General features: G+C 41.0%; 1 protein-coding gene across 4 annotated transcripts in view; it reads left to right on the plus strand.

Annotated features, from left to right (window-relative positions):
• Positions 1 to 16,141, plus strand: part of KDM6A (lysine demethylase 6A) — a 267,920-nt gene that overhangs the window by 48,074 nt on the left and 203,705 nt on the right. For all 4 annotated transcript variants that reach the window (XM_074969231.1, XM_074969233.1, XM_074969232.1 and 1 more), the window contains exon 4: positions 15,890 to 15,939. In XM_074969231.1, the coding sequence (XP_074825332.1) occupies positions 15,890 to 15,939 (50 nt within the window). The remainder of the gene's footprint in view (positions 1 to 15,889; positions 15,940 to 16,141) is intronic.

Genomic DNA, 16,141 nt, shown 5'->3' on the forward strand with positions numbered 1-16,141 from the left:
TCAACACCAGAGGGTGTTAGGACTCATTTTACTAGAGCAATGTCAACATCTAGCCTTCCTCCACAACGTACCTGTTACAGACATATGCAAGGCGGCCACGTGGACATCTGACCACACATTTACCAAACATTATGCTATCACATGGGATACCATGGCAGACACCATAGTCGGCCATATGGTACTGTCTACCATTGTCCCTCACACAACTCCAAATCCCACCAACCATAGTGGGTACTGCTTCACATTCACCTAGAGTGGAGCACTCACAGGGACAGCACTCGAAGAAGAGAAAGTTACTCACCTTGCAGTAACTGAGGCTCTTCGAGATGTGTGTCCCTCTGAGTGCTCCACTCCCCGCCCTCCTCCCCTCTACTTTGGAGTACTAGTATGGTTTCTCCATGGTACAGAAGGAACTGAGGTGGGTGCGGGACGCACGCGCTCAGGAAGATTCCAACGAGACGGGAGATGCCAACTGAGCACATGTGTCCTGACCAGGCACTGCTACCGAAGATCTCTGATCAACGGCGCCGGGATGCACCGTCACCTAGAGTGGAGCACCCACAGGGGGACACATCTTGAAGAACCTCAGTTACTGCAAGGTGAGTAACTTTCTCTTGTGGCTATCATCCATTATGAGGAGCTTACCAAACTGCCATATTGTGTGTGTTACTTTGAGATAGTGTATTTGGAACTTTTAAGAGGGCTGTAGTTATAATTTGGTGATTTTACTTGCATAGTAAAACTCACTGCAAGGATAATTTTTTTTAATTATAAAATTTTGGTGTTCTGGAGCTTTGTGATTGTAGTCCTGTGGCGTTTTTATATATATTTTTTAAGTAGCAAGAAGGATTAAAATCTTTGGCATGAGCAACCCAGTTGTGTTTTGGTGGATTTTTATTGTTTAGCCCAGGCTGTTTAAGATGCCTCTGAGCAATAATGAAAAATAAGCAATTCTAGAGAATTAAATAACCATGCTTTAATGGATCATTAGCTCTCTGCCTACACCCCTCTCCTTTGTGCTATCTCTCCCCCCTTCCCCCCCAAAAAATAACCCTTCTCGATGAAATCCCTTCAAGGGAGAATGGTATGTTGGGGACACTAGGAAATGTATCTGTGTATTTGTATTCTGAGAATATATAACCACCACAAACCTGAGATCTCTAGATCTCTTGTATCAGCTTTGAGTGTGGCCCTTAAGAAGATAGAGAAATCTTGGGAAATAATCTTAGGATAAAAAATTGATATAATGTAAGCAATATCTACTTGAAGAAATAGGTAATTAATTACATGCTTAATCAGTTGCTTGAGACAATGTTGCATTTTATATTACAATATGCATTTTAATATTCCTAATATCATTTTTGAGAGGTAGATATATAGTATATCCTTTGAAGGATTTCTGAGCTAAATGTGATCCAGCTGTGCTCCTCAGGGGATGTCTTCTTCATCTCAGAAATGTATTATAGAATGGATGTATCAACTTTAGGCTCTCTTGTTGTGTATTATCTAAAGAGTGCTTATAATACTGATAACTTTCATTGCTGTTGTGGTACTTAGTTTAGTTAACTCTTTTATGTTTACTGTTAACCTTGCGTCTTCTAATGGTGGCCATAGTTAGCTGGTTATAACCACTGTTGGGTGAAAACTAAGCTTATGACCATTCACTCTCAGGTGTCCCATTTCTCTGGGGACTAATTAGATGTTGTCTTGTCTTTCAAGATAGCTTGGGCAACAAGACTGATTTTCCCTAAAGTAATCGCACATTTGTCATCCTCCCAGCTTAGAGCATCTGTGAGAGAGTCGTCTTATACCTCAGATCCACAGTTCTGTTAATAGATCCCTTGTTAAGCTTACAGAGACCCACTTGTAGGATATGGCACTCCTGGTGTTGAGCTGTGGAACTGCCTTGAAAAGCTGTCTTGTATGCACAAGAGAGCTTGTGCGAGGTGAAATCATTGCCCTACTTTCTATAAGGGAGTGACCCCCACCCCTCAGTTCCTTTGCCAGTAGTGCAGTGTTAACAGAATTCACCTTTGTGCCCTCAGGGTAGACTTTTCCATAGTCTCTTATTTTCTTCAGTTAGCTTGTAAACAGTAGCATAGAATAGTTTAACTTGCATAGCCCGCCCTTCTCCAGAGAGCCTTTGGCCTCACTGCGATCATGTTGAGCCCTGTAGGGGCTTTAAGAGATGTGCCTGTTATCCATGAATCATACCAAAGACCAACTCCCATGTTCAGTGCCTTCTGTGTCTGGATGAGACCCACTTGGTAACCCATTGTGCAGTTCTGTTCTATATAGGTCTTATACCATGCTCATCATGATAGTACACCTCTACCCCGATATAACGCGACCCGATATAACGCAGGTTCGCATACAAAGCGGTAAAGATCCGACACGCTGCTCTGAGCAGTGTGTTAAGGGTGCCGAGCTGGGCCGGGGCTGAGGGGTTGGATAAGGGGCTGAGGGTCTCAGGGGCGGTCAAGGGTTCTCCGCCCCCCCCCACAGGGTCTGGGAAGCAGGAGCTGTGGGGGGGCACTTTTTGGGGGCCCCGCAATCCCTAATCCTGGGGGATTAGCAGGGTGGGTGCTGGGAGCAGCCCACTCCTCTTCCCTCGCCCTGGCCCCAGCCGTGTCGCTTGGGGGAAGGGATCCCTCCCGCACTCACTGGCAGCGGCGGAAATGGAGCAGCCCAGCACACTCCACCAGCTCCCAGCCACGACACTCCGCTTCCTGCCACAGGTGAGTGCGGGGGGCATCCTTTCCCCAACCTCCCTGCACTCACCGGTGGCGGGAAGCGGAGTGCCATGGCTGGGAGGTGGTGAAGTGGAGTGGGCTGGGGCCGCGTTGCTCCGCTTCCTGCCGCTACTGGTGATTGCCTGTCGGGGGGCGAGGGGTGTGGATAGGGGTTGGAGCAGTCAGGAGACAGGGGGTAGGGGGTGAGGTTCTGGGGGTGATTAGGGACGGGGGACTCTGGAGGGGGCAGTCAGGGAACAAGGAACGGGCGGGGGGGCAAAGCAAGTTCGATTATAATGTGGTTTCACCTATAAAGCGGTGAGATTTTGTCTCCCGAGGACCACGTTATATCGGGGTAGAGGTGTATCTGAGTGATATCCAATAATATATTAAGTATTGTGACTAACGTCTGTCACATGTTTGTTCTCCCATTCTCTCCTTAGGGGGAGCAGTGTATGCAATGGAGTGTCTTTGTTTTGGTAGTGTTTTGCTGTGCCTTCACTCCCCGCACTAGAAAGGAGAGACACTTGAGGCTCTTGGCTCTGTATCTTGGCAGACTCTAGGCCTGTTGAGAATACCAAGATTAGCCTCTGTGCCAAGGTCCTCTGACCCAAGAGGAGGTGGTCTGCTCTGGCCTCAGCACTGCCTTCTATCATGTGCCCAAGACTGAACTCTCATCTCCCTTACACTGGGAGCAAATCCTTTGCCCAGCACGACGGGCCCTGGCTACATCTAAAGCAGTACTGAATACCAAACTGACATCACCCACTTAAGTGTTCACATAATCATGTTACATCTGACCTTGGTGGTAAATAAACATTTAGGCAGTCTAAGGAATCTGTCAAATTTAAAATGAAGGATATAGCTTAATTCCCTCCTTTGTAAAGCTCTCCAGCTAAATTCCTTTCTCTCCTCCTTCCTGTCAGGGTAGTTGAGTGCTAAGAATTTGCTCCCAGTTCACTTGTCTGTAAATTCCCTGGTGATAAATTTGTGGCTGTTTCTAATGCCTTCAAATTATAAGCTACCTACAGTCCTTTTGCGGATACTGCCTGGAGAATGCTCCCTCATTTGTATTTCCATGCAAGAAATCAAATAAGTCAATAAAGTAATGTGTTTTCTTGAGATATCCAAGATAAAAGAAAATCTGTAGGGTATGTGATCGAATGCAGTCCTGTCCTTACCAGTCTCCACCATAGTTGAATTTTGAACTGGAATTAGAAATTCGAGGCCAAAAATCTGTTGTCTTTTAGCCTCATAGTACACCACTAGATGGTGCCAGTATCTAGCCATCTAATTATTTTTTTTTCAAGTGAACCATGCAGATTCAAGATGCTCAATAGGAGGTATCTTTTTGAAGACCCTCCTAAATTTAAGTAGTCATAGAAGTTAAAGTGGACATATTGGAATAGGTCACAAAGTCCATCATTCTACCAATATTCAGTTAACTACAGTATGTTTTCTAGTGCTTTCTCTAGTCTAGTTTTAGATGTCTCATTGGATGGTACCATCCACATTTTATCCTGAGGAGAATATTCCACAATCTAATAGACCTTGGTGGAAGGCAGATTTTCCTGACATTCATACTAAAACTTGCCCTTTCTTAATGTAAGTGTACTTAATATATTGTTGAAGGCTATTTTCCATAGTAAAAGAGGAAGTTGTCTTATTTTTTACCTGTGCCAACAAAATATTTTATAATGCTAGGAATTTCAATGATTAGCTTTAGTATTAGTGGGTTAATATTTAAGGATACTAAATCTGACTATTGTTTACAGGCTGTAACTCTGTCCTATTGACATCATACAACCATATGATTAAGGTCTTTGAGTATTTGTAGTCTCAGGTTAGATTAAACTCATTTTTAAAACATGTTAGATTTCTCTTGCCCTCCCCTGAATGGTATTGCTATATGGCACAGTTCTGAAAGTGCACTTCCATGCTTCAGCATATTTGGATTTCTTTAAAGTTTAACCTTATCTCTGTATTTCCTGTGTTTATGCTGTTTGGTTTTGGAAAAAGTACAATACCTGCATTTATTCTTAATTACTGATATGTACTCTCAATGTAATTTTTGTGTGGAAATTCCTTTTTTTTAATTAAAATGTTTTAATAGCCATTAAACGTAGAGAATGTTTGTATATTTATAATGCTTTAAAGAGAATATAGTATCCATGTTAAACCATTTTTTGTAAATTAATTTATGACCAGATTCACTGGTATGCTTTAGCTTATTTGTGCTATGCTGTCAAGAACCACGGTTTTCCCTGGAGACAGCTTGGCTTTGCTCCCCTAGGAAACAGTGAGAAGTGGTGGCATCTTTAATGAAAACACATCTGCAGTCTCACTGAGAGCAATAGAAGATGACAGTTATTTAGAAAGAGGGCAGTTCTTTGTGGAATTCTCTATAACAGCACATTTTCTCCATCAGCAGTGGCTTATGAGTACTTTCTGTTATGAAGAATGATAGCAAAAAGTGATTAATCTTTTAAAAAATATTTCAGATGTAGCTCATGCATGAGATACGAATGAGTTTTGACTATATGGGAAGTTTGAGTGAGCAATGTTCTGTTATTAGGGACAAAACAGTGGCCTGACACAGATCCTAAATTTCTTAGAGGATCAGTTTTCAATTAGAATTTTGTTTAAACGAATGGATTGACTTGTAAATTCTCATATGATTTATTCTGTACTCAGAGTAAATGTTGTTTTGTGTAGGATATCCTGTGTTTTTCATATATAACAAAGGTATTGCATCTCTTCTTTAAGTGTAAAACTCAGCTCATTCTTAACTATGGAACCATAAGCGGCGCTTTCTTAATGTTTGCTAGATATATAACAAACATTATGAATTTATCTCTGTGGTATAGAAATATACTTAATTTGTTGCATTGCTATGGTGTAGATGCTGATCAATGACTAACCCAAAGAACAGAGAGAGGGTATTCAAGTTAAAGTTCTGCTCTATGATCGTTTTTTTTAACTTAGTAGACTTATTCCTTAATGTTAATCTTTCAGAAATGTAGCTTTCATCATTCTCAAGACTTCTAGTCTGTCTTTGTAAGTTCACTGGGTTTCTTTGTATTGTTTCTCTTTCCTCACTGCTGTACTTTCCGGCATACTTACTGTGTGATTGGAGCTTGATTTGAGCCCTTCCATCAGAACGGTCTGGCCATTCCTCCCAACCCTTCTCAGCTGACACTGCCCACTTGAGGGAGAGTGCACTTAATACACACACACAAGGGGGTAGAGTTAAGGTTTCACAGCTAACTGTAAATCTGGTATTTTTGAGTGTTTGACTTTGTAATCTCAATAACATACTTAATATTTTTGCATGTAATTTCCTACTTTTTAAAAGGAGAAAAAGGTAAAAACAAATTGTACTATGTGCAATTGTAACAATCCCTCTGTCATGCATCATCAATGGAGTTTAAACCCTGAACCTTCAGCACTGTAATAGACTTCTACCACTTCATTTAAGGGAGTAACTATATTAACTGGAAGCAGGAGAAGGCTGCATCCTAGAAAGGAGGAATGGGCCACTGCGACTAGGGTGTACTTAGGGGGAGCTTGGGGTGGTTCTGTTCCCCCTCTCTCCAACATGACATCTGCTCCACCAGTCCCCTGGGTGTTCCTAGTACATTGTGTTCTGTTGCTTTGATGCCAGCATGAACCAAGCACTTTAGAACGTTCGTGTTCAGCTGTTAGTCTGGTGAGCTGCCAAAGTTCTCCTGAAGAACACAAGTGAAGGAAGAGAAATGGTGATTTTCATAAGTTTATATCTCAGCAAAATCTGAATGGAATTTCAGGGGACAAAGAACAGCACTTCTCTAGCCAAAGGGCTTCCCCGCATGCTGAATTTCAAAGGTCTAATGCAAATGAGAGAGTTGCTAGAGGGCAGGATCAGACAAAACGGTACCATCAGGAGGTAGGAGCAATGATAAGCGCAGATCCTCAAAGACAACATCGACCCAACTGCTTAGATACAGTGTACCAAGCATATAAATTACTCCCATTGTGCTGCCCCCCATTTCTCTAGTGAGGAGGAGGAGGAAAAGGACATTTATTCAGTTTCCCCACAGATCCCCCCCCCCCCCGCCCGCCTCCCTCTCTTCACATAAGGGAGCTACACAAGTCGACCTTTTTGCTTTGACAGGGCATTATGAAGCTAGAGGTGACCAACAGGCTTGGTACAGACACCCATGGGTGCCTCATCCATGTCTTTTCCATTGCCTTGGCCCTACTGGGACCCATGGACTGCATACAGGCAGCATTTTTCCAGGTCCTCCAGCTCCCAGAGAGAGGCATTCCCCGTCATCCTTAATAGTCAGACCCCCTGAGCCTGAAAGAGAATCTTTTAAGGAATAGGAAGAGAGACAGGATAAAGAAACTATGCCTGCAACCAATATCTCTTCTTCTTCATCAGACAAAGCAGTCATGCCTTCCCCACCAACAACAGCAGATGATTTCCAGGATGCAATTCTAGGAGCTGTTCAGGAGAATAGCAAATTCTCTTTAAATTCCATTGGAGGAATTGAAAGAATCCCAGCATAAATTACTTGATATACAGTAGAACCTCAGAGTTACAAACACCAGAGTTACGAACTGACTGGTCAGCCGCACACCTCATTTGAAACTGCAAGTACTCAATCAGGCAGTAGCAGAGACCAAAAAACCAGAAATAAAGTACAGTACGTTGTTATATATAAACTACTAAAAAAAAAAAGAAAGCAGCATTTTTCTTCTGCATAGTAAAGTTTCAAAGCTGTATTAAGTTAGTGTTCAGTTGTAAACTTTTGAAAGAACAACCATAATATTTTGTTGAGAGTTACGAACATTTCAGAGTTACAAACAATCTCCATTCCTGAGGTGTTCGTAACTCTGAGGTTCTGCTGTACTTCAGACATCAACGTTGGCAAAAATAACTCTACCTATCAATGAAGCACTGTTAGACCCAATTATCTGGCAGACTCTGGCCACAATGCCCCCTACCTGTAAGAAGGTGGACAAGAAATATGTGCCCTGTAAGGACATGGACTTTTTATTTTTGCACCCTACATTGAATTCATTGGTTGTCAACGCTGTAAATGAACATGGAAGATAGCACCATGCTAAAATGATGGCCACATGATAGACTGGAAGAGATTAGATCTATTTGGACACAAAGCATATTCCTCAGCAACTCTGTCAGTTATAAAACACTTCTGACAAAATATAGTCACACAAGTTACTTCAAATTTGAGTGAATTTGAGTATATTCCAGAAGACAAAAAGGAGCAATTTCAGGCAATTGCAAATAAGTGTCAGCTTCTAGTGTGGACTGCGTTGCCAGCTACCTTGGATGCAGCTGACACAGCTGCTCATTGGATATTGACAGCGGTGGTCATGCAAAGGGCATCATGACTGCATCTTTCTGGGCTCCCAAAGGAGTTGGAGGCCAGAGTGGAAGATCTTGCCTTTGAAGGCTCAAAACTATTCCCTGACCAAACTGATGAATCTCTCCACTCCCTAAAAGATTTGAGGGCAACATTTTAAGATCTCTAGGTATTTACATGCTGGTACAAAAGAGAAGGCCCAGTAAATACCCACACTACACAAAGGTCTTAACCTCCTTCATTTGTCCCACCTCAAAGACATGACCCAGCAATGAAAAGACAGAAACCTTCTAAACGTAGACCTCCCCCATCACAACCCTGAACATCTCAACCTATGTATCAAAGCAACAATTTAGAAAATTTGGTCGAAGCTCCAACATGCTACCCCTGCAGACACGTGCTGCAACAGCCTGAATGTTTCCATCAGTTTGGCCACCTTGCCTCTTTCTACCCAATGTGGCAGAGCATCACCATGGATGGGTGGGTGTTAGAAATAATCAAGAACAGATGTTCAGTCCATTTTACCTCCCTCCCCGTTCTGCTTCAAGGACCTCTCTCATGAGTACCTTTTATGTGAGGAAACGAACCACCTCCTACAACTAGGTGCTATACAACTAGTTCCGATCCAACACAGAGGGAAGGCTTTTTATTCCAAATATTTCCTAGTGCAGAAAAAGAACAGCTGTTGGAGACCCATTCTAGACCTAAGAGTGCTCAATAAGTTTGTGAAAGTACAACAGTTCAAGATGGTTACATTAGCAGCAATAATCCCAGCACTGAACTGGGAGACTGGTTATTGGCCCTCTACTTTCAAGATGCCTGCTTTCATATTACCATTCACCAATCCCACAGGAGATTCATCAGATTCACACCAGGGCAGAATCACTTCCAATACAGAGTACGCCCATTTGGCCTGTCTTTGGCATCCAGGGTATTCTCCAAAGTCCTTGCGGTGTTAGCGGCACACCTCCAAAAACAAGGAATTGATATTCCCATACATGAACAGTTTCCTACTCAAAGCCCCATCTTGAGATGACGCAGTAATAGCTACACAAAAGACTATGGGCCTTTTCTTATGACTAGGCCTACAAATAAATACTCAGAAATCCTAGTTCACAGGGGCCTACCTCTCTGGAGTGGAGGCCAAAGCCTCCCTTCCAACACACATTCACCACTCTAGTCAGGTTGATCTCCACAGTTCAAACCAGCCTGCAGGTATCAGCCAGAGCCTGTATACAACTACTGGAACACATGGCGGCTGCCACCTTTATCATAAAACATGCCAGACTCCATATGCATTGCATTCAAGGTTGGCTCAGAACAGTTTATGCTTCACACAGACACCATTTTAAACCATCTCTCAATGCCCTCCACAGTCAAAAGCTCACTTGACCGGTGGACAAACCCCTACAATGTGTGCTAGAGTTCGCTTTGCCCAACCACCTCCTCCACTGATATTGACGATGGACACATCCCTATTGGGAGTGGAGCCCATTTGGGCGACTACACAGTACATGGCAAATGGTCCCCTTCAGAGTCAACATAACACGTCAACCTGGGGGAGCTCAGAGCAGTCAGAAATGCATATTCTCACTTTTTACCACTAATCAAAGACAGACAGACACACACAAAATAATGACAGACGACATCACTTATGTTTTACATAAACAGCCAAGGGCAAGATCACCCTCCCTGTGCACTGATGCAGTGAAATTATGGAATTGGTGCATTCACCACAGGGTCAATATCTTGGCTACTTATCAACCAGGACTTCAAAACACCATGGCAGACACATTCAGCAGGAAGTTCGCACAAGAACACGAGTGGGAAATAGATACCACGATCCTACGCAAAACATGAATGTGTTGGGGACGTCTGAGCATAGACCTTTTTGCCACAGCTGGGAGAGCAAATGCCCTCAATTCTGCTCAAGATCTCTGGGGGATGCCTTTCTTCTCAAATGGGACAGACATCTATACATGCGTTCTCCAATTCCATTAATACCCAGAGTAATACACAAAATAAAGAACAAAAAGGCCAGGGTCATTTTGATAGCTGCAACGTGGCCCAAACAGACAGAGTTCCCTTACCTTTTACGGATGATGGTATACGGGACCCCCCCCCCCCCACCCTCCCCATCACTGTTCATCCCATTCCAAACATCCTTTCTCAAGGCTAGATCCATCACAAAAATCTAGAATTCTCCACCTGAAAGCATGGGTCCTTGATGGTTCCAAAATGTCACAACGAGCTGTTCTGAAGATGTAAAAGAGATACTGTTAAATAGCAGAAAAACAGCCATGCACCATGCTTTCCTTCAGAAATGGAAGAGATTCTGGATCTGGTGTGACACTAGACAGGTTACAGCTATATCCTCTGCTTTACCACTGCTGCTGGATTAGATATCCTGAGTTTGCTGAGAATCCATTTCGTGGCCAGTACGCGGCCTTCCCCCACAAGATTGATGGACACTCACTATTGGTGCATCGTACAACAATTTTTTTTAAAGGTATTTGGAAGCTCTAACGTGAAATTCGAGATCCCTATACCACCATGGGTCCTTAACCTAGTTCTATGACGCCTTACCGATTTGCCCCCCCAGCCCTTTAAATATATGGCGATCTGGTGGCTCATACATCTTTCTGTGAAGACTGCCATAAGAAAGGCAATCGCATCCTCTTGAAGGTGATCTCACAGACTTACCTCCTCCCTTTACAATTTTCTTCAAGGATAAAGCCACTTCATGACCACATTCAAAGTTCCTACCAAAAATACCTTCATCCTTCATGAATTCATCTCCCATCATTCTTCCCCAGATTTCACGAGAATAAAAGGGAGGCAGTGTTCCACACACTAGACATTAGGAGAGTTAGCCTTCTATTTAGAAAGGATCAAACTTTTCAAGAAATCACCAAGACTGTTCCTTACCATTGCAGAGAGATCTAAAGGATAATCCATATTTAAGCAAAGACTCTCTTAAAATGGATTTCTGATTGTATTAACTATTGCTGTTGTCAACATGACTTGCAGCTCACACTGTACAAGATCACTCTCCACCTCTAGAGCTTCCTTGAACAACATTTAGATTACAAACATTTGTAGAGCAGCGACCTGGGCATCTGTTCACACGTTTACAGAGCATTATGCAATAGCTCAAATCAGCATCTGATGCACTATTCGAATTGACTGTTTTATCAATAAAGAATCCAACTCTGAAACCCAATGTTATTGCACGTGGTGAGTAACATTCTCTTCTTCAAGTATTATCCCTATCTGTGCTCCAGTACCTGCCCCCCTCTCATCTACAGAGTTCTCTGAAACCAGTCTGTATACAAGTAGCAGCCGTGTTAGTCTGTATTCGCAAAAAGAAAAGGAGTACTCGTGGCACCTTAGAGACTAACAACTTCACGAAAGCTTATGCTCAAATAAATTTGTTAGTCTCTAAGGTGCCACAAGTACTCCTTTTCTTTTTGCGAATACAGAGTAACACGGCTGCTACTCTGAAAGATGGGGAGAGCGCATGTGCAGCCCAAATTGGCCCTGCTACCAAAAATCTCTGATTTTTAGGCGCAGGGCCTCAGACACACCTAAACTGGAGTACCCCTAGGGACACATCTCGAACCTCAGTTATGGGATAAGGTGAGTAACCTCATCTTTCTTGAGTGGTAACAGCTAATTTAGACTCCCATCATTTTGTATGTATAGTTGGGATTATGTTTAGAGCCCTGCATGGATAAAAATTTATATCCGCAGATACAAATCAATATCTATGGAATGCAGGGCTCTTCTGGGAACTGCAGCAGCAAAAAGAGGAGAACGTGGGGCTGCTGCTCCCAGGAGCCAGCGCCCCGCACCAGCAGCTCCTCCAGCGTGGCTGTACCACCCCTAGCCCTGCCCCGTCCCTTCCACAAAGCTGTCTCCATCTTCTGTCTGGGGGCATGCGTGCCGCTTGAACACAAAAGTATGACCAGGGACAGCTGCCAGTGAGCCTGGTGCCTGCTCCAGTGGGTGGGGCTGGAGATGGGACAACTGCGCCGGAGGAGCTGCCAGTGTGGGGTGCTGGCTTCTGGAAGCGGCAGCCCCATGCTCTGCTCCTTTTGCTGCTGCGGTTCTCGGGAGAGTCCTGCGGTTCCACAGATACCGATTTATATCCTCGGATATAAATTTGTATCCGCACAGGGCTCTGTTTTCCAATATGTATTACTTTGCACTTATTAACATTTGAATTTCATCTGCCATTTTGTTGCCCTATCACCCAGGTTTATGAGATCCGTTTGTAAGTCTTCACCTTCGGCTTTGGACTTAATAATCTTGAGTAATTTTGTCTCATCTGCAGATTTAGCCACCTTGCTGTTTACCCCTTTTTCCTGATTATTTATGAATGTTAAACAGCACAGGTCCCACTACAGATCCTTGGTGGATGCCACTGTTTACCTCTCTCCATTGTGAAATGTGACCATTTATTCCTATTCTTTGTTTCATAGATTAGTAATTGGTTAAAAGATAGGAGAGGACCATCCCTCTTATCCCATGAGTGCTTACTTTGTTTAAGAGCCTTTGGTGAAGGACCTTGTCAAAGGCGTTCTGAAAGTCCAAGTATACTATATCCACTGGATCATCCGTCTCCACATGTATATTGGTACTCTCAAAGAATTCCAATAGATTGGTAAGGCATGGTTTCCTTTTACAGAAGCTGTGTTGACTCTTCCAACATGTGGTTATCTGTGGCTGGTAATTCTGTTTTATTGCTATCGTTCCAATCAGTATAGTTGCCTGATACTGAAGTTAGGCTTACTGGCCTGTAATTGCCAGGCTCTACTCTGCAGACTTTGAAAAGAGGTGCTTTCAACTTCCTCTATTATAATAGCAGTGTGTTCCCTTCATACACTAAATTGGTTTAAAAAAAAATTCTTCCTATAATACTGTTTATAATAAACTCAGATGGGAATCATACTTTTTTTCCTCAATCCTTTAATCATATTATGGAATTCGTTTGGGCTCACTGTAAGGCAGTAGGTAAGCCTGTTTATTTTTGCAGCCCGCAGGGTTTCCATATTCATTTAGGACTTTTCAGCAACAGTTGTCAGCTCGGTAAATTCATTAACTAATTTTCTTAATCTGAGATGCATATCACTTGTATCCTTTGAGTAGTATTTATTAATTTAGAAGTGTTCCCTTTATCTTTTAAACAGCTCTATTGAAAATGGTCTTTGTTATAGTAAAAGAAACTTAGGCCCCCTCCCAATCTTTTTATGAAAATTCTTTCAAATTAACTTTTTTTTTAATTTAAACATTATTTAGGAGTTGTGAAAACAGAAGTCACATTATTTTAATATATGAAAACCAGAAAGTGAATGATTCTCATCTAAGTGAAAATGACTGGTGAAATTTGTTTTTAAAGCTGAGGAATTTTAAAAGAGTATGAATGGTAAAACTTAGTTTTTTCAGTTTTGAGGTTTTAACAAGACTTTAAAAAATTTCCTATTGAAGTATTACTGATATGAACTTACGCTTAAATTTCTTTAAAAATGTATATAAAAACTTTCGACTGTTTAACATGTTTTTCTTGGTGATTATTATAGTGCAATGAAATGCACTTCTATATAAAAACACATGTTCTCTTAATTACTACAGTTTGTTAAATCTTAAATAATATACTGTTTTTAAAATTACTTGTATTGTTTAAAAACAGTAATCTTGTAACTTCCTTCAGTTTTAGGTGGACTCTTTGCTATGAGAATCTGAAACATTACAAGAAAGAAAATCTCTTGTTTTATAGATGATTGGCAGAGGAAGGTCCTCCATGTGTTCAAAAATTACTTGTCTTTGTAGATTAAATTCAATATGAATATCTGAGGTGTGTAAATTGGGAAAGACTCAGTTTGTTAGTGATACTGTAAAATATCACAGCCTATGATTAATATCACAGCTGATTTTAGACTTATACAATAGTTTATTTTGTGTGTGTGTGTGAAGAGACTTAATATTTTTTAAAAACTGTGTTTGAATTAATTGTCATGAAATAGTCAGTTTGATTAAGTGTTTAGAGTTCTTTTCAGAATAGTCTTATTCAGATAAGCTATACATATAACTGCTATGCATTATTAATGGTGGTCAGTCTGAGGAGTAAAAGTGACTTGTGAGGTAGATAGGTGTAAATAGAAGGAATGTAAATCTACAGTATCTTGTGTTGCATGCAGCAAAAAATGTTGATGTGGTCCCTTTAGAGAGTAACTGCAGTTTGATTAAAACTAACTAACCAACAAAAAACAAACAAACAAAAAAACCCAAACCCCAAATCCTTATGGCTTCTCAAAATAATAACAAATTTAAGAATAAGGCTGACTGATCATCAAAATATAGCAAATCAGTGAAGCTTGCTTTTATATCTGTAACTTAAGTTGATGATTTTGGACTCATGGATGTCAGGTGTAAAAGATGAAATATTTGCCTTAACTTTGAATATAGTTGTAGATTTGTGTTGCATCTTTTACATTATTACTTTTCATGTAATATGATAGTATTCCCCAAAAGTCCCAGATTAGATCCAATCGCATGGTGAGGAGCTTGATCTAGAAATACACTGTTTTTTGTAAATATATATTTGTACTCTTGCTCTTAAGTATCTGCGATATTTCTGAAAGTCTTGAATGGCTCTTGGTCTGTTATGTAACTGGGTATGTAGGGCATGCGCTTACCAAGTATGCTATAATTTAGAGACCCACTCTATGGTGCTTCAGTGCGTTAATTTTGCATATAGAAAGCCTATTGCTTTTCCCATTCCCCATAATGGTCTACTTTCCTGTCTTTCCTTGGATTGTGAGCTCCTCAAAGCAGGGACAGTTCCTTTTGAGTCTTTGGAAAGTTCTTAGCACATTGGATGCTACTATTAAACTTAATTAAATTTCTTATGAAACGGATACTTTTCGGAGTTGAAAATATTGACTTTTAAAGGTATTAATGGATCGTTATTTAAAACGCTACTTGTGTTTTTGCATGGCACCTGTTTTCATAAGAATATAAGCCCTGTATTTATGCCTGTCTCTCAGTGAGTACATTAATTAGCAAAGGTGGGGCTTGACTTTGTGTTGTGTTTTTTTTTTGTTTTTTTTTAAAACACAACAGACATTTACTTGCCAAAAGACTAAACCTATTAACCAGAATTTTTTTGAGGGGAGAGCAGTAAGTTGCAGGAACAATGATTTGTTGAGAACTCTCTCTCCAAATTATGGTAATTCAGTGATTCATACCAGGGTACTGTCTCTAGACCCATTTTAAGAGCTCTGTCTTTCATAATGGTCTTGGGCTTGGTAGGTGTTGGATAAAATTGAAGCTTTGCTCCCACTGTCACCACCCTTTATCTGATCATGGAAAGGGAGAGGGTGCTTCTTCTGTAATCTTTCTGTAGATCAGTCTGCTCTTTTTCCCTTGCAAAAATTGTGCAAGACACCAGAGAGCATGCTGAGTAATTTAAATTTTTTAATCAATAGCAGCTTTGTCAAACCAAAATTTCAGCCAATAAATTTCTTTCATAAACTTACTTTAAAATGTTACTAGATTGAATTTTATGTAAATCATGATAACATTCACTTTTTGGTTGAGACACTTTCTACAGCAAAACTGTAATCTTCAGGAAATACTCTATCCATAACAGTGCATAGTTTATTGTTAAATAACTTAATAAAAGTAACACTATCATTTCCATATTGCGTATTTTTATACCCTTAAGGCTTTATTTTCAATCTTGTTCTTTTTAAAAAACAACAACCTTTTTCTCTATTGCAGCATTATCTGCCTACCAGAGGTACTACAGTTTACAATCTGACTACTGGAAGGTCTGTACATATTTATTTTTTTCTAATTGTCTTCTAAATGTTTGGATTTCTAAAGTGGGTTAATGTGGGTATATTTTGCCATGTAACGTTCGTATTAATGGAAATGTTCCCCCTTCTGTACATACAATTTGTCTAAGTTAAAAATGGAAACAAACCTTTTGTTTAACTAGCTAACACTTCCAAAAACTAGTCATGGTTTTTG

This window comes from Natator depressus, chromosome 1 (assembly GCF_965152275.1).
Source record: "Natator depressus isolate rNatDep1 chromosome 1, rNatDep2.hap1, whole genome shotgun sequence".
Lineage (NCBI taxonomy): Eukaryota > Metazoa > Chordata > Testudines > Cheloniidae > Natator > Natator depressus.